Source organism: Gymnodraco acuticeps, unplaced genomic scaffold, assembly GCF_902827175.1.
Source record: "Gymnodraco acuticeps unplaced genomic scaffold, fGymAcu1.1, whole genome shotgun sequence".
Lineage (NCBI taxonomy): Eukaryota > Metazoa > Chordata > Actinopteri > Perciformes > Bathydraconidae > Gymnodraco > Gymnodraco acuticeps.
The window spans coordinates 2,062,655-2,085,380 of NW_022989979.1; the positions used below are offsets into that span (position 1 = coordinate 2,062,655).

At 40.6% G+C, this 22,726-nt stretch overlaps 1 protein-coding gene across 2 annotated transcripts; it reads right to left on the reverse strand.

Moving 5' to 3' along the window:
- Positions 1-1,057: 1,057 nt before the first annotated feature.
- LOC117543421 (neurotrypsin-like) lies at positions 1,058-21,927 on the reverse strand. Of its 2 annotated transcripts, none has more exons than XM_034211716.1 (13): positions 21,484-21,927; positions 19,643-19,781; positions 18,445-18,617; positions 18,077-18,227; positions 16,849-17,027; positions 16,530-16,671; positions 16,207-16,427; positions 14,082-14,223; positions 10,241-10,446; positions 9,553-9,631; positions 8,731-8,853; positions 5,143-5,438; positions 1,058-2,367 (listed from the first exon to the last, which is right to left on the reverse strand). In XM_034211716.1, the coding sequence occupies exons 1-13, from the start codon at positions 21,815-21,817 to the stop codon at positions 2,036-2,038; spliced, it is 2,517 nt and encodes an 838-aa protein (XP_034067607.1). In that variant the 5' UTR covers positions 21,818-21,927; the 3' UTR covers positions 1,058-2,035. The 2 variants fall into 2 exon arrangements, with proteins under 2 accessions (XP_034067607.1, XP_034067609.1); XM_034211718.1 differs by having other exon boundaries at positions 18,077-18,224; positions 21,484-21,925.
- Positions 21,928-22,726: the final 799 nt, after the last annotated feature.

The following is a 22,726-nucleotide window of genomic DNA, read 5'->3' on the forward strand; positions in this document are numbered from 1 at the left end:
TATAGATGATACAGTGTTAATGTCCAGGGGACAATGTTCTATGTGGGGATATAATCATTGTATCTTGCTGTAAAAGTAAATTCAATTGCAATTGCAAGGGCCATCCATACAGATTTATGGACCAGTTTCATGTAATGGGTCAACCACACGGCGGTGCTTGTTCTGTAACATACTGTACTGATATAGATGTTGTGGCAAGAGGAAGTATTTCGCTTTTTAAAGACAATACGCTTTTCACTAAATGCATGGGAAATGTACTGTAGTGTTTTGTCAGAAGAAACAATGCCATTACATAACTGGTAAAAAGTTACATTAATGATGCAAAACATATTGTTTAAGCACATGAGGAACAATAACAAATTCTGGGAAGATGATAAATGTGATTTTTTTCATGCCAACATCTCATGCAGCCTCCCACTGTAGCAGTTGGTCCCAGTTCTTAAGTTGTGTTGAGTCAACATTACATGTTTGCCTTGTAAATAAGGACAACTGGCTGCCATTTCTGTAGCGTATACAGTGTGACAAACCAGCCACACTGTGTCTGGGCGTGTGTGTGCATACACATTGTCTGACACAAGTGGTGCTCACTTTGACAGTTTGCAGTCAGAAACAAACCTAAAAGGGTTCTTTCAGATGTGGGAGGATCACAGAATGTGTGATATCAAGTGCGAAAAAAGTTTTTTTACCCAAGTGTATCATTGTGAAAGTTTGTGTATATAGCTGTTTTTGTAAATAAAAAATAGATAAGACTTAAGAACTTGAACATTAAACCTTTGATAAAAGGTGTTATTCTTGATGTTCTTGATCAATTTTAGTAAGATAGTGTTACTGAAAGGTTTGACTTGAGAAAGATAATACATTCTTGCATTCACATCTGATCATAATTTAAATTGCAAGTTCATGTATTTAATTTTAAATCTATAACTTTATTTAAAGTTAATCTTAATATCAATCAACCCTTTATTAATAATGGTTACTATAAAGTGTTACCTGCTAATTATACATTACAGTTCCATCAGCAATGTGCCTTAATATTTCATCGGTGTGTCAACATCAATTTTTTTTACAAAATCGTATTTATAAAGAAATGTTACAGTACAAATAGTCAGTTTACACCTAAAAAGATGGCAGTGTAGTTTTTCAAGTGTACCAGATTGTCTCTTTTTAACAACAACAACAACCCTATCCCGCCAAAACAAAAGCTCATGAATTAGAAGAGGATATGACAAATCAACACTTGCTATAATGTGCTTGGACGCAGAAACACTTTAGTCCCTTTCTTCCTCTGCAAATGTTAAGCAGCACTGAGACACGGAGAAATACTGACTGCATGCAAATGATAAATGCCTGAGAAATAACTAAGACCTGAAATATGCTTTTTACACAGCAAAACAATGAGCACAGAGAAAAAAAAAACAATAATAAAATGAGGGTCGAATTACATATTTCAGTTTGGCAAATGTCAATATGACTAGAATGCTAAACACAAAAGCACAAGATAATATGCAATAAGTACCTAAGGGGGTTCTTTGTGAAAGTGTTCAAGTCCATACAATGCGTGGCTAATTCTGTACATGTTAACAGTATGTTGTTGTATTTTTAACTGTGGTCCCTTTTCAACATTTTTAATCACATATCATAAGTTACACAATCATTTCATTGTAAAAGCAAGCACAGAAGTTTAGCATGCAATGTCACATGAAACAAGATATTTAAGTTACATAGATTCTCTTGGGTTGAGATTTGAATACAATACAAAATCTTGCATCTCAAGATGATATTAAATCAGTTACATAAGTGCTTATAACCCTCCTCTCTCCCAAAAATATTTAAAAGTTTCTAAGTGGATGGTTTATCCAATTTATAGCAAGTCCAGCATTGCCTTGTGCTTTTAATTTGAAAGTCAGGTTGTAACTAACATCCCCGGATTATCAGGTGATAACATCATGACATCAGTTATTCATGACTGAACTATATTGTTGTATCAGTTCAAGAAAGTCTTAAGTGTGATTCTTCTCAATATATAATTGTCCTTCTATCGTCCTCTCTCTTTTTGGTCATCACGTGTAATCACCTTGCGTATCCAGGGGCTGAAGGCAGACACTTTGGTGTAGACGCCAGGGGACTGTTGTGTCCGGCAAGCATGACCCCAGGATGTGACCCCGTAAACCACCCAACCCCCTCCTGGACGCTCACACACCAACGGACCTCCACTGTCACCACGGCAACTGTCCACACGCCTCTCCGACTGGATGCTGCCGGCGCAGAGCATGCGGCTTGTGAAGGCGCTGTGGAAATGATGCTGGCAGTGACGACGGGGCAGTAAGGATATGGGGGCCTGCTGAAGGGTCTTGGAGTATGAGCGACCTGAGAAAAAAGGCAAAGCATTACAGTTTAGAATTAAAGTGTTTGTGAGCATAATGTTAGTGTTTAAACCATGATAGTGGCATGGGATGGTTATGTTGGTCAGTCTGCTCATCTATTTGGTCTTGTAGCATGACCAGTAGGTTGGCAGTTTGGGTTTTGAGAGAAAGTCTGGAAACTATTACAGGGTTTACCATCCAATTGTGGGACCCACAATCATGTTCATTAATTGAACAAATGTTGATTCTCCTGAATATTTACCCAGTGACCTTCATCCCATCATAATGTATATTAACACTTTGGTTATGAATAAATCACTGCAATTAAATTCAAATCAACCTCAGATGTACTTTGTGTGTAGCACTAATTACACCAAACTAACATGGTAACCACCATACCTGCTGAAAATTAACACGCTAGAATAACAACATCAGTGTGAGACTCTACTACTAGACTACTATAAGACTCCTATTTTCTGATTTATTTGACACATGAAGTCCATGGGCATAGCTTTTTTTTGTTGCTTTGCCCTACAATTGGGCAGCAGACTCCGGTTGTCTTGACCTTCTTATCAAAGGCACCCTCATTTTTTCAGGCATTAGCGAGCTCTAATTTAGAGATTAATCAATGTCAAGGTTTCTGGCAGAGTATTAGGAGAGGCTGTTTTCTTTCATCTTATGAAGGATCCCAATTAAAATGAATAAGAAATGTAATTCCCCTGGCATGCTGACTGTGTCCGTTTTATGTTGGCCTGTTGCAGGTTTTAACCCACAATATGCTACCTTTGATTAATATGCAGTCTCCGGTCATATTGTTGAACTTCCAGCATGGAACTTACCCCTTTGGCCAAATGTGTTTGTTGAGAGGTTGAACCTATCCAACAATATTTTCTTCTACTAATATTCTGCCCTCTTCTCCTGTACCTCTTTTATCCTTCCAGATATTTCCAGTACCTCAAACAACCAGTAACGACAAGGACCGGACCCTGCCATGGCTTTCTACACGTGAACGTCGGAATGCACAAACAAACTGAAAGGGGACTACTGATGCAAAGGTAACGAAGTGCAGTGTTGGGTTTTTCTGCTGCTTCTCTCTGTGACCACACAGTGTTAATAACTATCCATGGTGGCTTAGGATGCTAGGTATGTATGTGTGTGTGTGTGTGTGTGTGTGTGTGTGTGTGTGTGTGTGTGTGTGTGTGTGTGTGTGTGTGTGTGTGTGTGTGTGTGGTGTGTGTGTGTGTGTGTGTGTGTGTGTGTGTGGTGTGTGTGTGTGTGTGTGTGTGTGTGTGTGTGTGTGTGTGTGTGATACTGTATATGAGTGGCTTATAGCCAAATGCAACAGCTGAACAAAGAAGACATTGTGCTTTAAGTTAAACAAGCATTGCCAGCATCACACTATAAATAACTGTGATGTTGTCATCACACTTCAGTAATAAAAACACTCTTTCCCACAAAGACAAACACACACAATCTCCCTTGTGAATTCAATCGTCAAAGAAGACACACCATCTCAAAAGGGAGTACATGTTTATGCATAAGTATTTAGGAGACCTTCTGTTGCCCTTTGTGACTAAGTTGCAATGATTAATGACATTGGCATGTCATTTAAAGATCACTAACAGATGTGTGGCGGTGCATACAGTCAAGTGTTTTGAAAGATACAGAGCGTGAATTCAAACAAGTGCAATTACTAGTGAAGGATTCTCTTCTCCTTTAAATGCATTTGCAGCTGACTTTCAAAATGACTTACATATGGTAGAAATACCGTGGTTACAGCACTGGATGTTTTACCTGTCTGTTCAAGTCGAACTCTACCACATATAGTTGTGGTGTGATATGATGTTCTATGATCCCAGATCTCCTTTACAAATATTTTCTAGATTCCAATTTACCTGATCAATATTTTTTAAATAAACGGAATTCTAGTGAGGCATATACCAGATTGTTTGCGATGATGATTGTAAAAAAACTGCAGCTCTGTTTGCATTCATTTCAAGAGCTTGGCTCAAGGAAGAAGAATAAACAAACATAAAAATATAGTCCTGAAATGAACATTTTAGAGATAAAAAAAAAAGGGAAATGGGTTAGATCTGGTTGGATCTATCTTTTAAAGTCCCATCTTTTCTCACTTCCCGTATCTTTACATATTTAAAAGCTTAAAGCTCCTACACCTTCCCATTAACAGTTCCTCCAACATTTTAAATTCAAGAATAAAATAATGATTTGCACCTCAGGGCCATCACACCCACCTCCTCTCTACACTATACCACACACACACACACACACACACACACACACACACACACACACACACACACACACACACACACACACACACACACACACACACACACACACACACACACACACATACCATGTATACATCACTTCAGGGGACATTAAATTGACTCACATGCATTTTCTGGAGACTTATCCTAACCTTAACCATAACCAACACATGCCTAACCCTGACCCTAACCCTTACCCTTACCCTTACCCTTACCCTTAACCTTAACCTTACCCTTACCCTAAACCTAACCCAGTCTTCACGCTAAAATTAATGATTCCCCTCATGGGGACCTCCATTTTGTCCCCATAAGGGAGGCGAGTCCCCACACGTGACTATGTAAACAGATTTAGGTCCCCACAAGTATAGTAATGCTAGGCCACACACACACACACACACATACACACACACACACACACACACACACACACACACACACACACACACACACACACACACACACACACCAACACACACACACACCCTCACCTGTATCCCCCCAGCCGGTAATGTGACAGTTGCTGGCTTGTTTGAGCACTCTCTCTTTCTTCATGGGCAGACAGGCGGGAAGAACATGACGGCTGAATGACACACACTCTCCCGGCATCTGGCCCACTGCCCCAGGTGACAGACGAACCAAGGCAAGGTCGTAATCGTTGCTTTGGGACCGGTAGCTTGGGTGGATGACGATTTGATCAACACCGTACTCTTCTTCGTATTCCTCAGGCACAAGTGAGTGGTAGTCGCCCACTCTAACTTTATACTGCTTGGTGCTGTTTCCATATCTGCAGAGAGAAATAGAGGGAAAGGATCGAGAAGGACCATTAAAGAAAGAGGATGTGTGTGCATGAGCAATCCCACTGCTGATACATAAATAACGAGCATTGGCTGGAGTTAAATCATCAATAGTTAAACTACATCTGGAAAAAGAACAATCCATTACACTGAGCTCACACAGTAATAAAGTCAGCAGCACTACTGTAGTTAATAGAATAATAGATTTTAAACCCATATGTTTGAGGCATTATATTCTTCCTGCAACGTTTTCGATATGTTGATGGTCTGTCTTGGTCTCTGCCGTAACCATTACTAAGAAAGAGTTGAAAGCTGTTTGGACAACTTAAGAAATGAAAAAGGGAAGAATAATAACAACACATCAGTCATTGTGACTTTGTGTTTATGCGTTAAACTGACTCATAGGTTGACATAATGAATTATTTTCCATGCTTTCTGTTTGCTTGATTGAGCTGTTTGGCCTTTTTTAAATAAAGGTAAAGTAGGGGAAGTCAGGGGAAAAGGAGAGGCAGGGAGAGAAGAGAAGGAAGTGGAGAGGTGTAAAGGAAGATGCCTTTCGATCGAGCCAAGTCTCTGTGTCCAGTTACAACTGGTGGAGTGTTTCCGGAAAGATCTCCTGACCTGGGAAAGCCATGACGTTCCTGGAAAAGCGGATACACTGCTGACTACTCATCTACGTACAGTACATACCGAACATAAAGGCAACATCTCAGGATTAGAAAGGAGTTTGAATGTGACACCTCAGTTACTTTTCAAGTATTGTTGTTGTGGCTAAAAGCAGTTAAAAATCTGCTGGAGTTGTGTTACTTTTGGCAAGCCCCTAGCTGTACAGCTTCAAGATATAAATAGGTTTATCATGTTGACAGCATGTGACCACCGACCTGAGGTCACTCTTTTATGAAGCCACTAATCGGTAATAGTAGTGTGAGGGATAAGGAAACATGATCATGTTAGCTACACTTAGTAGTTGCACATTAACATGTAATTATAAAAGTATCGGTGCTTGTGTCAAAATTAGAACAAGCAGGAGTGTGTATGCCAACTTAATTATGTATTTTATGTTAATTGTGTGACTGCATAGGTGTATTTCTTTGTTGCCATGTGTGTTTGTTTATTTACCACCCTATGTTGGTTACTGTAAGAAAGGTGACACTGTTAAGTCGGAAGTTCCTATCTTGGTCTACGTGCTCTGGCTTGCTCGCAGCAAACAAAGCTGTCATTGCCCAAGCTTACAGCTTGAAGTACTAAAGACTGATATGTCATGTGATCAGGCAGCAGGGGTATTGTGTTGTATTTAACCTTGTTTGTTTCCTTACAGTGTCTATGATAACAAATCTTACATACAGCTCAAATATAAAATATAAATTCGGTGGTGTTTTAATACAGTATGCTCTATGTTGGTGTTCACTTAGAGTTTTCTTTGGGCCACAATAAGACTCTATAGTAAATCATTAACTGTTACACTAGGAAACTGTACATGTTGTTGTACTTATGTTGCGCCAATCTCCAGCAGTCAGCAAGGTGTTACTATTGTAGGAGTGTCATCCGTCTGAATCTGACAATTTCATTCCACAAGCTACAAAACATTATTATATTCCATTTAATATAATTAGGGCGGTGGTGGCAAAGTCCATAGGGATTTGGCTTGGCAACTGGAAGGTCACCAGTTCAAGTCCCGGAAAGATATATTATTCCCTCTTACACAAAGGAAACTATGGCACTCAACCACAATAACTGATATTAAATACTGATATTCTGTACAAACTGTGAAGTCCACTGAGACAAATGTAACATTTGTGATATTGGGCTATATAAATAAACATTGATTGATTGATTGATTGATTGATTGATTGATTGATTGATTGATTGATTGATTGATTGATTGATTGATTGAAGAACGATCTGAAGGTGTTATGTTTAAGGCTAACTATTATGGCTTCTGTAGTGCTTACACTGTAGTGCAATAAAATGACTTACCAAAGTTATAAAGGACTTAGAGTCAGTATTGCTTCTGCCATGGAGGTTATGTTTTCTGTTTGATCTGTGTGTGATTGTAAAAATGGATCACAAAAATGTCCGGCCTGATTTTCCAGAAAGTTTGTGAAGGGTGTAGCGTAGGCCAATGAATAGCCATTAAATGTTGTAACAGATTCAAAACACAGGGAGGATACGCACAATGTTTTACATTTGTTAAGATTAGGAGATATGGCATATAGCTTTGCCAGAGGTCTGCCCGCTAGTTTTAATCTGGTCAACACATTTGTTAGTATTAATCAGTCCGAGAAGTCATGATTGCTACATCCCAAGTGGTCTAAATTTGCAGCATAAAGCTCAGCTGTATGCTTCCTGTGTGTGTCATTTAAACAAAGCAGAGGTGCAAGTCAGATCACAGCGTAGACGTCCCTCCATTAAGCCCTGGGGATGCCTGGAGAAATGGCATTGGAAAGGATTTAGTGAATGACCACATGACTCTCTTTAATGTGGAACAATCTGGATTTATAGTGGTAGAGCTGCAGAGCCCTGTAAAGAGTTCTGGTTTCCTCAAACCCAATTATTGAGACTCATACTTCATAATGCAACCAAAATATATTACTCTTAAAAATGGAGTCTGACAGCCATACATGTGCTGCATAAATATAAAATGCAGACATTAGGGTTGGTGCTCTCACAACCCGCAACTTTATTGAACTTTATTTTATATTTATTTTTTTCTACTCATTTCCTTTTCCTATTTTTTTTCTTTTCTTCCGCCTTCTCTGCTGTATTCATAAGGTGATTGATTTCAAGGTGGTGGTACCATGTGGAGGCCACTAGACCAGATGAAGTGAAAATGATGACTCCCGGCCGACTGCACCACAACCACAACTAAAGCACTGCTTATCAATGCTCACATTGTTGAGGTTCTCCTGCTTCTGCCAGACTTAAATATACAAGGGGAAGCAGACAATTAGTTGTGTAGTTCTGCTGGAGCTCAAGGCAGAGTTAAATGTATGCATAAGCACAGCCACATTACCATGAATAAAGACTCTCAACCAATCACTGACACTGACGGGTGGAAACGCTGTGTTGTGAGTGCATGGAAAAGGGGGAGGGGGGAGATGCTTGGCCTGTGTTTTGAGAGGCACGTAAACAGATATATTAAGGTAAGTCATTATTTCCTTGCCTTCATACTGAACCTTCTGCATTGCAATATATATTTTTTTTTTTAAATGTAACATAGCGTGTCCATTTCAAATTGTGACACATACAAACATGAGTGAATAGGCAGTGTGTGTTTTTGACCTCTTGAAGCAGTGTGCTGATGTGAGGACCCAGCAGCTGTCAATCAGAGTCGCTCCACACACCAACCTCCCGTCTCCACGAGATCCTCGCAACCGAACCGCGGCCTGCCATGGCCAGCCCCCTCTAAAGACACACAGCGCACACACACACAAAAACACATTAAGACACTTTTTTAAGAAGTGAAAAAACCCTTAAGAAGAGCCAACATTGCAACAATTAAAACACTTTCATATTGGGTATGCCATCCACGTGCAACCTTAGAAAGTGATACAGAACATTACAAGCACCATTTACAAATAGGATTTCTTTTTCAACATAAGCATAAATGCCAGAATACATTTAGTGTGAACTTCTAGTGTAAACACGCCTGATGTATTCTAAACATGCGTACCCACTAAAACACAAATAAATACTCAGTGTGTAAATACTCAGTACCAAAGTTATTTGGTTTTACATCCATACATGTGACCACACAGACACTCACACACAAAGATGCATACATGTTGCTTTTCTCTATGTTTATCCCAGCATGTTTATCTCTTCTTCTTACACAATACACACACAACACACACACGCCCACACATCATTCACACATGCTTTGCTTTAGAGTAAATTGTTGCAGATGACAAACATTAAATACATTTAATACTGACATTTTGCTTTGCCCACATATAGTTTGTGTTTGTAAGTACACACAATTATATATTATATGCATGTAGCTATAGATCAGCTGTTTTCCATGTGTCCAATATTCTTATTCTATATGTCTTTGGCAGGCGTTCTATGCACTCTCATTAATCCCTCCTGTCCTTTCCAGCTTACCTCAGAGAGTTTTCTCCTCCTATAATTCGTTTCTGGCGAGTGTGTATAAGCCGCAAACCACAGATTGAGTTGACAGGATCTGACAGAGACAAAAGAGGAACCATTGAGTGTGTATATGTGAGAGAGTGTAGGAGGGTGATGATTGTTAAACCATACATTTTAGCTCAGATGTTGACTTTTTTAAATATTTAGACTTATCCAAAAAAGAATACTGCTTCAAATTAATATTTTACTTCTACATATGAACCTGAAAAATAAAGTAAATAAAATAAATGAGAGATCGTTTTCATAGTCTGTGTGTATCTTGTGTTAAAACATACAAACATAGACTGAGCTATTTTTAACAAGAGGTAATCTATCATACTGAAGAGACAAAACATTCTCCTGCATTGGTTTGACTTTCCCCAGTATGTGCATGTGAAAAATTGAAGTAATAGCATATGTGTCGGTAACGGATAGCATTGTGTGAGTCGCCCTGATGGGTGACAGACAGGGTGAAGAAATAACATTGCTCTCTCCATTTTACCATCTGGAAACACACACACACCCACAGAAGTTCTCTCAGAATCTTCCCTCCTAACTTCTCTTTAGCCATTTGTTTCTCATTAGTTTTTCAGTGTATTTGACATGATGGAAATGTTTGTTAAACACATTCATTTATTGTAAGGAAAAAACAAACTGTACTGACCTTTCACCTCTTGGTAGCTGTGCTGAGATTCACCATAGTCACAGATGACCCCAGCATCCTCACTATGGCGACAGTTGTGTGTGCCGGGTGGCTGTTTGATGCAGTCTGCCAACGAACGCTCCTCGCCGCTGCACTTCACATTGTCCACGTGGATCGGTCCTGTGCCTTCCCCGAAGTACGCCATCACACGGGCCTTTGCCACCCCACTGTGGTAAATAGCAGGGAAACAAAACACACACAGATTTAGTTGCCATTGCTTAATAAATGATACTAGTTGGAAAACTGAAACTCCGTATTTACTGTAGGCTTGAGGTAAGAAACTAAGTTTCATAATAGGAGCATTAAATACAAAAAAGACAGGAAGCAAGTAAATAAACGTCATGAGAAGCTTTTCAAAAAAGAGAAAGAGGTAAACTATTCCAAACTCCAAAATGTAGGGCTTTGACTTCAAATGCTTGCCCTCCCATCATTTTAAACTTAGCTCTGAACATCTAGACCCTGGTTTGCCAACCTGAGAGACCTATAAGGATTCAACAATTCAAACAATGTAATCAGGTTTCACCTAGAAAAGTAATAAATAAAATATAATACATTGTAGGCTTCACCAGTGGGCAAAGGAAATAGATGAAACTGGAGTAATGCTCTCCCTGCACTTTGTCAGAATTGTAAATGTAGCAATGTGTGTTGGTCTGTTCCACTAACATTGAAATGTTAAATGCTTGGCTGCCAGATATTGCTGTCTGTGTGTGTGTGTGTGTGTGTGTGTGTGTGTGTGTGTGTGTGTGTGTGTGTGTGTGTGTGTGTGTGTGTGTGTGTGTGTGTGTGTGTGTGTGTGTGTGTGTGTGTGTGTGTGTGTGTGTGTGTGCGTGCGTGCGTGGGTGCGTGCGTGCGTGCGTGCGTGCGTGCGTGCGTGCGTGCGTGCGTGCGTGCGTGCGTGCGTGTGTATTATCAGATAGGCGGTGATGACATGTTAGTATAGATGTTATGGTCTGACATTCTCTGGCAGTGACGCACACCGGGTCAAACCACTTTTACAATCTGATAACAGTATTTGTATCAATTTCTCACCTCTGACTTTAATTGTCAAACAGCTAGCACAAAGAGGCCTATAGGTTGTGGGTGTGTATGTAGGCCTGTATAGGCTGTAACTGGGATTTTAATTAAGACTGATAGATTACCGACAGGGAGGATCTTGTGTTGCGTCCCGGGGGTATGATAGGTGGCAGGTCTTGTATCCCAAATTGTCCAAAGGGAATCTCATGTCTCTTATTGAGACATCTAGAATTGTGTCTGTGACTCCAATAGCTCCCTGAGCGGTATTTAGCAAGCAAAGGGCGAACCTCCAACTCACTTGGAACCGAGCCTAGATCCTGACATTGAACCTGCTTGGTGTGTTTCTTTGGAAACACAGCATCAGTCAAAAAATGCCACACAATCTGCTTCGGATATTAAAAGATCAAGTTAAAAAGAGAAGTCAAAAGTTTTCTCAGATATTATATTTCGTGTTTGCATCTTTAAAATGTTGAATGGATAGTATTTATTTACTTGGCTGCATTTTGTTGGATCTGTTGTAAATATCGCAAGGGAGGATGAAAGAAAAGATTAGCCTCTGTAACCTTTTTTGTCGCATGGCAACATCTTCACAATGTGATTTTAAAGGCTTACAATAAAACCCAATTCTGTTGCCCTCTAGTTATGTATATATTATTGTTGTTTTTTTAACTTTATTTTCTCATTATGATTAGATTTGATTTTGTTTTAAATCCATTTTTGAGTGTAAGTGTATAAGCACTTTGAAATTACTTTAGTATAAATTACATACTTTTGCTTCATAAATACATTTTCAGCTTTGCCTTTTTTTACATTTGCAGATATACAAAATAATTGGTTACAAACAAGCAAACCTTTTGCCTTTAAATCAGTTTCCAAGTTAATGGTATGTTTTAGTACGCTCTATTTTGGCCCTGAATTTTTTCCCCCAAATATATTTGTATGTATTATGCTGGAAACTTTTTCCTTTGTGTTTTCCAGTTAAATGTTGGTCCTTCTTTAATGTGACAGTTGAACTTGAAAATAATTTGTGTGAAAGTCTCTGTGTATTAATGCATACTTTCTTTTATCACTCCCAGAGCAACCTCTCACCCTTGGGGACCTGCTGTGTGTGTAATGACCTTTCACCACACCCTGTGTGAGACAGAATGATGATCCTAACATGACTTTTACATGCCTCTAACACGCTTCATTTCTCTCTCATGCTTATGCACTCCAGATGTGGCTTTCATCTACATGCAATGTGTCACAGAAAAGTGGGTGACTAAGGGATGAGCGTCATGCTGAGCAGTGATGAGAGATAAATTGAAGACAGTTTGTTATGGTACAGTTTTCCCTTGCCACCTCATTGCCATTGTTTTTGGAAAATGCGACAGTGTCTCAGAGGGAAGGCATAATGGGACACAGAGAGGATGAGATGACGTAGCTTAGCCTCAACATATCTGTCACCGTGAATGTGTCATGCACAATTGGCCTGCCCTTTAATTGGATGTGTATCTTGGCTCTGCAAAAGAGCACAGCTTAAACCCCTAATAAAAGTAGCTGGCAGCACACCAGAGGCGGCTCCGCACAAGTGCTCTGAAACTTGAGCGTAACATTTGTTAAGATGGATTAATGAAATATAGTGATAGATATAGTAATATAAGAATAAGATAAGTAATGTAATGATTTAAAGCATATAGTTTAACTTTTTCCATTGCAGGGATGGTTGGAAACTCCAGACATGCTTGATGAGGTGCTAACTCAAAACAGTCAAGGGTTGAAAGAGTTGGAAGGATGAACGGCAGACAGAGTAAGGGGGGGCAGGTGTAAGACAGATGCCAATTCTGAGAAGTGGAGATTGATTTTGCAAACAGAGTAGGCCGTCTGGCTTCACTTAAGTGAGTGTAATGTATAGAGTGATCACATTGCAATGCCACAGCTCTCAACTGAGCCTCTCAAAATGTTAACTGTATTCCAACATTCTGACCATGACTAAAAATGAACTGTCAACTAACTTTTATCATTTTAGTTTTCCAGCAAAATTCTGAAAATGTATTTGCAAAATTCCTAATTGACAGATTATCGATAGTTAATCCATAATGGACATAATAGTTGGATGCTGCTGTGAAATGCTTTCCTCTCTTAAACCTCAATGGTCATTTCTACACTTCCCAAATGAACCTACATAATTGAGTGCATAAAAAAAACGTTTTGTTTGAGTATGGCATTCTATTAGCTCATGGATAATGATTAATGATCATTAATGTACAGCTCCGGCGATCCACTAGCACCCGGAGTCTCCACCTGCAGACGCAGCCATCCTCATCAACTACTGTAGCGTCACCTTGGCTACGAGTCAAAACAACTCACAGACTGCATCGGGCGCTGAAATTGGCGCCCTGTAACCATCAGATCTGATGACGCTGATTGACTGAAATTATGTTTCGGCGGCATAGTTTACAGATAGCAACAGTCAGCAATGTGTTGGCTGCTGCTGCTCTGGCTGAGGGCTCCTTTCTTACCGCCCAGACGAGAGAGGGTAATGATACATGCTGCGGCCAGGCAGGAAACATGTGACTTATCAGTAACTTTAGACATCGTAACACCATTTTAATCGAGATTTTATTGTATATTATACATTTTACCGATACCAACTATATAATATTTACCTTGTTCATTACAAATAAAAATATAAAATATATATATTTTTTAAATATATTTTCTTATTTATTTTTAATGACAATCAAACATGTGGGAAGAGGGGGGGCAGCACCCCAAGCGCCCCTATGTGCCGGCCGCCACTGCATACCTGTATCCCATCTGCCGGCATACCACCTCAGCGTCATGGTCAGTCCATCCGTCATCACAAACGGTCCCCCATTGCCCGGACAGATAGAGCTCCACCCGACCTTCCCTAGGACTCTCTCCTCCTACTAGTCTTACCGGCATACCTGAAGAACACACAAGCACAATTCAGAATCACTACACAGACTTGCCCTGCTAAACAATATTTCTAAAGTTCCCCAAAACCCCTGACTCTATAAATAAAACACTGACACTACACACATTTCTCATCAAAACTGAGTGGGGCATGTGCTCATGTCCCCTACAAAGGAAGTAACTTGAACATCTGTCTGCATGCGTAACAACTTGTGTGTCCAGAAGGGGACATTTTTAAACATCTGACTCTATAAACAGATCCTTTATTTTCATTGCCTTTCTGTTTTTTCACAGTCTCCCCCTCTTGTATTTGTCTCTCAAATGCTATTCGCTTGTGTTAATCAAATCAGTCTGGTATTTAAGTTTCAATCATATCATCATGGTCTGCCCACAGATGCCTAGACATTTACACACAAACACACACTAATGTCATTTATGGGATGCTAATGTATTTTCCATGTGTGGACCTTTTCAGGATCAGTTTACACCCTGACCAAGTCATTTTATGCTATGGAAAATAAAGATGTTTTTGTTTTGTAGCTCAAAACTTCATTTTCATTACACAACTTCAGCAGTCTTCAATTTAGCCTTAAAATGTTCTCTGTGGCTGTATGAGTTGAATACTATGCCGCCTTTGAACACTGTGCGTGTAGGAGTTAGGAGTGGGTCATTAAGGTAATGAGAGTTAAATGTGGGAATGTTTACTTGTTTGTTGGGGTTGGCAGTTGAGGAAATGGTCATTTTTGTCATCTATCTTAGAACTACAAACACTGTTTTTATCTCTGAACTCTCTCAGCATTGCTGCTCTGTTACAATACATACAAGATGGTCTCTTAGAAAATAGTGAAAGAGAGAGAGAAGGAGAGAGAGGAGTAGTGGGGGGGGTGTTCAAAGCACAGACGGGCTTATCTGCTTTTTCTCCTTTTCCCAAAACAACATAAACCAATCTGCCTGTTTTAGTTGAGCGGGAAGGAAGGATTTGGTACACACATAAACACTCAAACAAATACACACAAATTATTTGTAGTAATAACACAATTATTCAGTGGTAATTGTCAGGTGACAGTGTCTCTTAGGCTCTGGCCAAAAAACATAAGCTACCTAACTGCAACTTTTCATCACTTGAAAAAAACATGATGTATCCTCTCTGTGACATTCACCAGACTCATATCTATTACATTCAACATTAAGACAGATGACAGAGAATGAAACAGTTATATATAGTATGAGGTGAAATCTGAGCCACTAGTAGTTCTATCCAGCGCTATGCGTTTACATCTTTATTGCTGTCTGGAGGCTATAGACACAGCTTGATTAATGGTCCTACCATTCAACCCTTTCTTCCCCTTTCAGCAAAAACCACTGAACCCTTCTGTCTCCTCTAATAAAGAGGAAGTAGTTCAGTGTTATGTGTCTGGCAATACATCAACCCACTGGTGCCCAATATGATTTTGCAGTTAAAAATAGTGAATAATTTTACATCAGGGTGATTTACTTTAGGTAAAGGTTTGCAGTAGATCCATTAAGCATGACGACTTTACAAGCTGCCCAGTTAATAAGGCAGGACACACCAACTAACAGCTGTGCCTTTAAACGTAAGCATGACTTACATCCTCTATCCCTCTCTTGGAGCAGGTTGGCTTTCCTCTTCTAAGTAAGATGAGATCAAATTAACTGCAGGTTGAGTTTGGCAGAGATCTTAGAAACAGATTTCAGCTTGCACTTCCATTATCAGGTTTTATGAAGTGGCAGGAAATGACATAGAAGCTTTCATGATTCGCTTCCTTTTCCACTGACAACAGAGTATGTGTGCTCTTTGTGCAAAGTGCCAAGCTCGTTGTCTTTCAAAGAATTGTGACAAACTAAATCTGCACATACATCATGTCCTTTGTATCAGTATCCAACAAAATAGTAAAAGTAACATTGAGCCTCTTTCACCCATTCAATGCCATCTTAGCCTTTAAGTCTTACAGTAAGATAAGATTCTGTCTTACTCATTGGAAGACTCTCTCCATTGCGACCAGGGCTGCAAGCGATGTTAACATCTTCATGATGTGTGCAGTCGTGCCGGAGCCACTCATTCCTGTTGCACACTAATATGCTCGGTTCTTTCCCTGTGCAGCTCACATCATCCAAGAGAATGGGACCTGACCCCACCCCGAAGCGCGGGACTGGAGTGATGTCTAATCCTTCGGAAAGGAGAGTCTCACCTAATCTGCCAGGTAGACATGTTCACACACAAACACGATGTTATTCAAACTTATTAATAGTACTGAGATTGATGCATATGTACGACAACATGACCACTTCACATTACCTGTAACCAAGTTGTCGGCACACTACTTGTGTGTTAGAGTCTGTCCAGCCGTCATCACACACTGTCCCCCACCGACCACGGTAAAATACTTCTAAACGTCCCTCATAGCTGGTTGCGCCCCCAACCAACCTAAGAGAGCCATCTGAAGAGAAAGAGAAAAAGAGAGTTGGCCATTGCCCCATACATCCAAGCCCCAGAGAGTACATCCAAGCCCTTCTGCCCCAATAACATCAAATCTCCTGGTTTGGCTTTTATATCTCTATATGTGAACATATTTGAATAGCATTGACTGCTAATGCTGGGTCAGGTGGTGTTCTACCTGTGAGAGGGTTGCAGGACACTCCTGCATCCTCAGAGTGCTGACAGTTGTGTTCCCCCCAGGCACTTTTTGGACACTGCTCCAGAGTGAGCTCATTGCCTGTGCATCGTACCTCATCCAGCAGCACACGGCCTGAACCCTTGCCAAAATGTCCCTGGCCCCATGCCCTCGCTACACCGCTACATAAAAAAAGGACAGAATAATAGAAGGTTTGGTTTGCAGTTATTTTGACACATTTAAAAACAGATGCACTGATTCACCCTTACTGACTTTAAAGATCTCCTATCATGCGATTAAACGCCATATCATGTTCCAAACCAATTCAAGGATTATTTCTGAAAAAGTATGGAGCTCAAATGCTTCTTTTCTTGCGGGTTTACTACAATGTGAGTTCCCTTTTTAATTTCCTGCTTTTTTACACATACTCTCCAGTACTGCGTTAGCTCTGAGTGTTAGCGATGCTTGCTAATGTAATTAAAGACCATATTACTTCCAAAACACGTCAGGCATTGCATTTATTCTTATAGCAACGTTTCTGATAGGGCCCTGGGTGTAAAGCCAGCCCACATTTCCGATATTACGGCATATCGGCAGCAAATCTGGATCAGCTCCGTTGTACCCCCGTTTGGGTACGGAGGAAAAGAGAGAGGGTTTTATTTTCTGACACTTTGTGAGTTTCCTGATACACCGGGGACACATATGTATGTATAAAATACATCAAAAAGTGCATTTTGCATAGGATGCCTTTAAGGATGCTGTTCAGTTTAATGTGGAATTGGATGAAATAACCTATTGTACATGTTTTAGATGCTTGCCATGCATATCCAGAGACATTGCAACACCAACACCACATTGGCATAGACAAAAAGTGCACACATCAAGATTTGAAGAGTGTGTAGCGTTGCTAAATATGCATATCTCAGTGGTACTAGAATTCATGCAGGAACAATGAGCCTGATTCATTATCTGACCCCAGATGTGCTTTACTGCTCGCTCCTCTCTGTGTGTGTCCAAATGGAAAGAATACTTTTCATACTTTTGGAGACAGAGAGAAAGACTGACGGCTGGACACCCACATTCATTTATCTCAGCCTCCAAGTCGATTTTTCTCTCACACATTTGATTCTTTTCCCCATACATAATGTATTTCCTTTTATGCTAATTACTGGTTGGAATTCATGTGAGGATGGGCACTAATTTGTGTGTGTGTGTGTGTTTGCCCCTTCACCTCAGCCCCAGTTGTCGACACACCACCTCTGCATCACTGTCATCCCATTGGTCGTCACATATGGACCCCCACTGCCCCGCATGGAAGACCTCCACTGTGCCCTCTGACCCCGATGCACCTCCCACCAGCCTTATAGGGAGCGCCACTTCTGCTGGAGCCCACACAAGCATTTAAAACACACATTTTCACTACTAGGCAAGGTAACAAAAATGTCAGGACTTTTGTCATTTTAAAGTACAAACATGAGGAAAGTTAGAATTGAGTAGGAGTTGTAGAAATGTTGAAGGTTTGTTGATTTATCAGAGTTCTCATCACATCCAAACACTCCATCCATCATAGACCTACAATTCCGAATGAGGAGTGCCTACCTTGCTGCTGTGTGCAAGTGATGGCTGCAGCCAGATTACATTCCCCTCCATTCCACACAGTCTTAGGACACTGGAGCAGGTCTGACTCCTCTCCCTGGCAATGGACTGCCCTCCAATGGAGTTTGGCCATGCTTGGATGAAACAGGGGAACTGCACGTGCACGACCTGAGATCCTGGAAGGAGATGTAGAAAGTAAACGACAAAGTTTACCTTATCTGAAATAGGTTTTTTAACCGACAAGTGACGTTGAACCGTTTTATCGTATGAGAGTTTTTTCAAGAGAAATGTAACCTAATTAGGGGATTTTGGCCCTCATGTTTAAGTCACCTGAGGTAATTGCTGCAGCCAGGCTCAGGCAGCCCATCTTATAAGAAAAGGTACAACACACGTGTTTACATGGTAGCAGTAACCTTGAGCCATAAGTATGTTCATGATCTGCCATTGGAGGGCCAATGCGGTCAGCAGTTTTACTCAAAACAGCTTCAGTAACTGGCCACGTGAAAGTCATCACCAACGATTCCAGCTGACATATGGCTGACATTTGCCCCTTTCCCTTTCCGCTGTGTACTTTCATTGACTCCTGTGTGAATATGCACACACAGGCATGTGTTCATGTCAGCATGCGTGCCAGTGTTGGAGTTAGTGTCAACATGTGTAGTAAGTGCACAGAAGGTCTCTGTTCTCCAGGGAAATAAGACGCTTTCTGAATTGAGAAACTGACCCCAGCTTATTAACACTGTCAATATGTATGATCTGTCTACGTTCTCCCTGTGGACCCGACAAGTCAGTGGCTTTTCTAGCATGAAAGCACCTTTAAATTCAAGACCATAAGACACAGTCAAGAGAGTAACAAAGAGAGCTGGTAACAAGGTAAATAGCTGAGCACTGAAGGTATTTAAATACCGCTGGAGAATGGGGGGTTGGAATGCAAGGGTCACATAAGAAAGGTACAAGGACTGTGAAGAGAGTGCATGTGTATGTCTAGGTTGTGGGGAAATGTTCTAGCATTCCCACCAGATTTCTATCACACTCTTACCATATGTCAAATCTCTGTAGGCAGCTTCACATGTGAATTTATGTGGCAGATGGTGATTGTACTGGCACCTGTGTCTAAAAAAATATGTAAGCGGGGGAGGCAGACAGAGGCCAGCAAATAATCCATGTCTGAGTGCATGTGTGTGCATGGGTTCTCTCTCACCCCTTGCCCAGCTGTCTGCAAACCACTGCAGCGTCTTCGTCCCCCCAGTCATCGCTACAGACAGACCCCCACACTCCTCCAAGATACATTTCGACCCTGCCATCTAGCTTGGTGCGGCCTCCTTGCAAACGTACAGAGCCTGGGATGGAAAGAGAGTTGGAGAACAGACTATTAGTACAGCATATTCTGACAACACTGTAGGGTTGGCTATTGGTGCTTTCACACAAATATGTACACATTTATATTTCTTAGAATTAATTAGGATTGATGTGGATGCATTGACTTTGAAGGTAAACGCAAATAACAGAACGGCAATTCTGTCAAGTTCAGAAAATTACACAATTTAGGGGGAAAAAAAACATATGTTAAGTTACAATGATATCAAAATCTCAAACAATATCTATTCTCATAGCACTTTATCAATATTACGTTGATATATTGTCAAGCCCTAAATGAAAGTGTTAAAAAAAGAGGTAAAAGAAAGGCAGCCTTTGTTTGATTTGGTCATGATGACAGGGGATCACACAGGCGTATACAACTGTGTTATAAATGATCCAATCAATCTGTCTGTGTCAAAAGGGCTGCATTTAAAAAGTATCATTTTACATCAGTTCATGATATCCATTGACATAACATGTTGTGTGAGTCGACACATCACAACCAGTCTATATAAAGAAAACACTTATTTTTAACTGTTGTTAAAATACACTATAACACTGTTTGACTATGTCCTTCTGTCCGTCTTTTGTCCTCAAACACGCATGGTGCAAGAGGATTTGGGATTGAGTGTTTAACAGATGTTGCCTAAAGTGTACAGATTTTCCTCATAGACTTTTTCCTTCCGTGCAGGTTGTTTATTGATCGAGTAACTTGAATGCTTTGCGCATATCTATTTTTACATGCACATTATGTAGGTTATTAGGATAACCGGGAATGTAAGGGTGCATTTTCAAACACACATGCATAGGGGAGTCAGTCTTTTCCTTACATGAAGTTAGAACAAAAATAATCTGGACTCCAAATATAAGGTGTGCAATTGTTCAAACATCTTACATAACTGGATCAATACATCAATTCCATGTATCAATTACAGGAGGAGGATTTATTCATGATGTGCCAACACACTACAAGACTAAAAATACCACAGGCTGCTTCTCGTGTGCCAGATGGATATCACACTTTTCCTTTCACCACTATATGTCATACTTCTCTCCCTTTCATCAGTCCAAAGATGTAGAGTCCTCATTGCCCTCACTTTTCTTTTTAGCAACACTAATTGGCTCAAGCCTGTGTACTTCATAGGTTTGGATAATGTGGTGTTCCCCATGTCAAACTATTTTTAATATGGTAAGAGACAGTGTATTGAGATGACTCACTTGCTTTTTGTGATCCTTTGGAATGTGTTATTCCACCCCATATAAGCAAATACCTGTGCACTCATTACAACACAAATGTGCTTAGACTTGCTATCTGCATAGCCTGCTCTCACACCTGGGACACTGAAGGTGTGTCCTGTCTAATTACTTCAGCATGGGCTTCCTGAGTTGAACACAATTGAGCTAGAACATTCTTGCACACAGAGGTAAAACAAAAACTGCTTTTCATCAGCCCAAATTCATATTAATAATGTCCTAGTAAAGTACATCTACATCTTATCTTAGCATGTTATAAGTTAAAGCGACTTTCTAGATATTGGGCCACCTGTATTATTTTTTAGATTATCATTCATTTCATTTTGGCAAATTTCAATATAAATTCATAATGTTGTTGACATATTCCTACAGATTATGAATCCCCCCAAAATAGGTAGGCTATTGCTGTGTATGGGTCTTCGTGTTTACCTTGTTTACAGTCGCAATAGCCCCAGTCAGCTCTGCCTTTGTGGTTCCTAAAAAAGCACCAGGGTCGGATCCTGCCGTCCGGGTTGCGGCAGTGGTTATGCTCTCCAACTCCTTTGCCAGGGTAGCGCTCCTTGAAGCCGGCCACTTCGGTCCAGTTCATACACCGGGTGCCGGACTCGGTGACGTCTATCGCTCCCCGGTAGAAACCGTCTTTCCCACGGCTCTGGACGCAGTCAGTAAACGGCAGGATGAATGACGGAACGCTGCTAGAATAACAGAAGCCGCTATTCGCAGCCAAAAGCGCGGCTGTTAGAGCAATAAATGCCAAATTCATGGTAGGTCTCTGACTGTAAGGAGGCGAAGACAGTGCCTTCTATCATCAATCGCTCCTATCATGAGCTGAGGAGGCGATTTCCAGTCAGGCTCATCGCTTTGCGGTGGGACGAGAGTGTGAACCGGGTGAAGAGAAACGACGCCGATCAATGAAACTCAGATTTGCGTGGGCTAATGGCCAGATTGCCCCCCAACGAACCAATAACGTATAATCGAAGTAATTTCCCCCATAATGCGATTTGACACCATTTTATTATATTTGGCAAATGTAGGCCTATCTCTAATACAAAATCTGTAATCATGTTTATAGTAGGCCTATCACAACCAAATTCACAGGGAATAGAGAGGGACACTTATTGTAAATTGTAATAAGGCTATTGCACATATTAGCCGGGCCATGTAAACCGTGGCATGGTATCCATGCTCCCAAAACATTAAAAGCACACTTGCAATTGTTGAAACAAAGCGAAAATGAACTAAAAGATTGTGTTAACAGTTTATTCTGGCGTAGGCCTATGCATTACACTTCTGATTCACATCATAAGTTTAAGCAATTCCCACACCATATTTAACCTATAGGTCTAGTATCCATATTTTACTTAAGCCTGGCAAGTAAAAAGCATTTACAATTAACAATTTGTTAAGGATCTTCTTGTTGTGGCTACATTAGTGAAGCACACTATCTGAGAGATGCTGCAGTTTGGCGCAGAGGCAGAGCGGTATTGGATTGCATGATTTTGCTTGAAGTGCTCTCTCCCTGAGTAGTGATGACAGGATGGAATTGACTAAATAGCGCCTCCAGCGTCTACAGTATAGTATCCTCTGATTGGAGGAGGCATCAGTAAACGTCAAACAGAAGCGTCCTACCGGGTGACATCATCACGCAGCATCCATTCGATCACAAAAGTGT

Excerpts from the sequence above, each read along its gene's own strand:
- LOC117543421 (XM_034211716.1), bottom strand. The coding sequence starts at position 21,817 with ATGAATTTGGCATTTATTGCTCTAACAGCCGCGCTTTTGGCTGCGAAT. Across the intron at positions 10,447-14,081 it reads TGCCGGCAGATGGGATACAG|TGGGGTGGCAAAGGCCCGTG; the intron begins GTATGCAGTGGC and ends TATTTACCACAG. Across the intron at positions 2,368-5,142 it reads TACCGGCTGGGGGGATACAG|GTCGCTCATACTCCAAGACC; the intron begins GTGAGGGTGTGT and ends CTTTTTTCTCAG.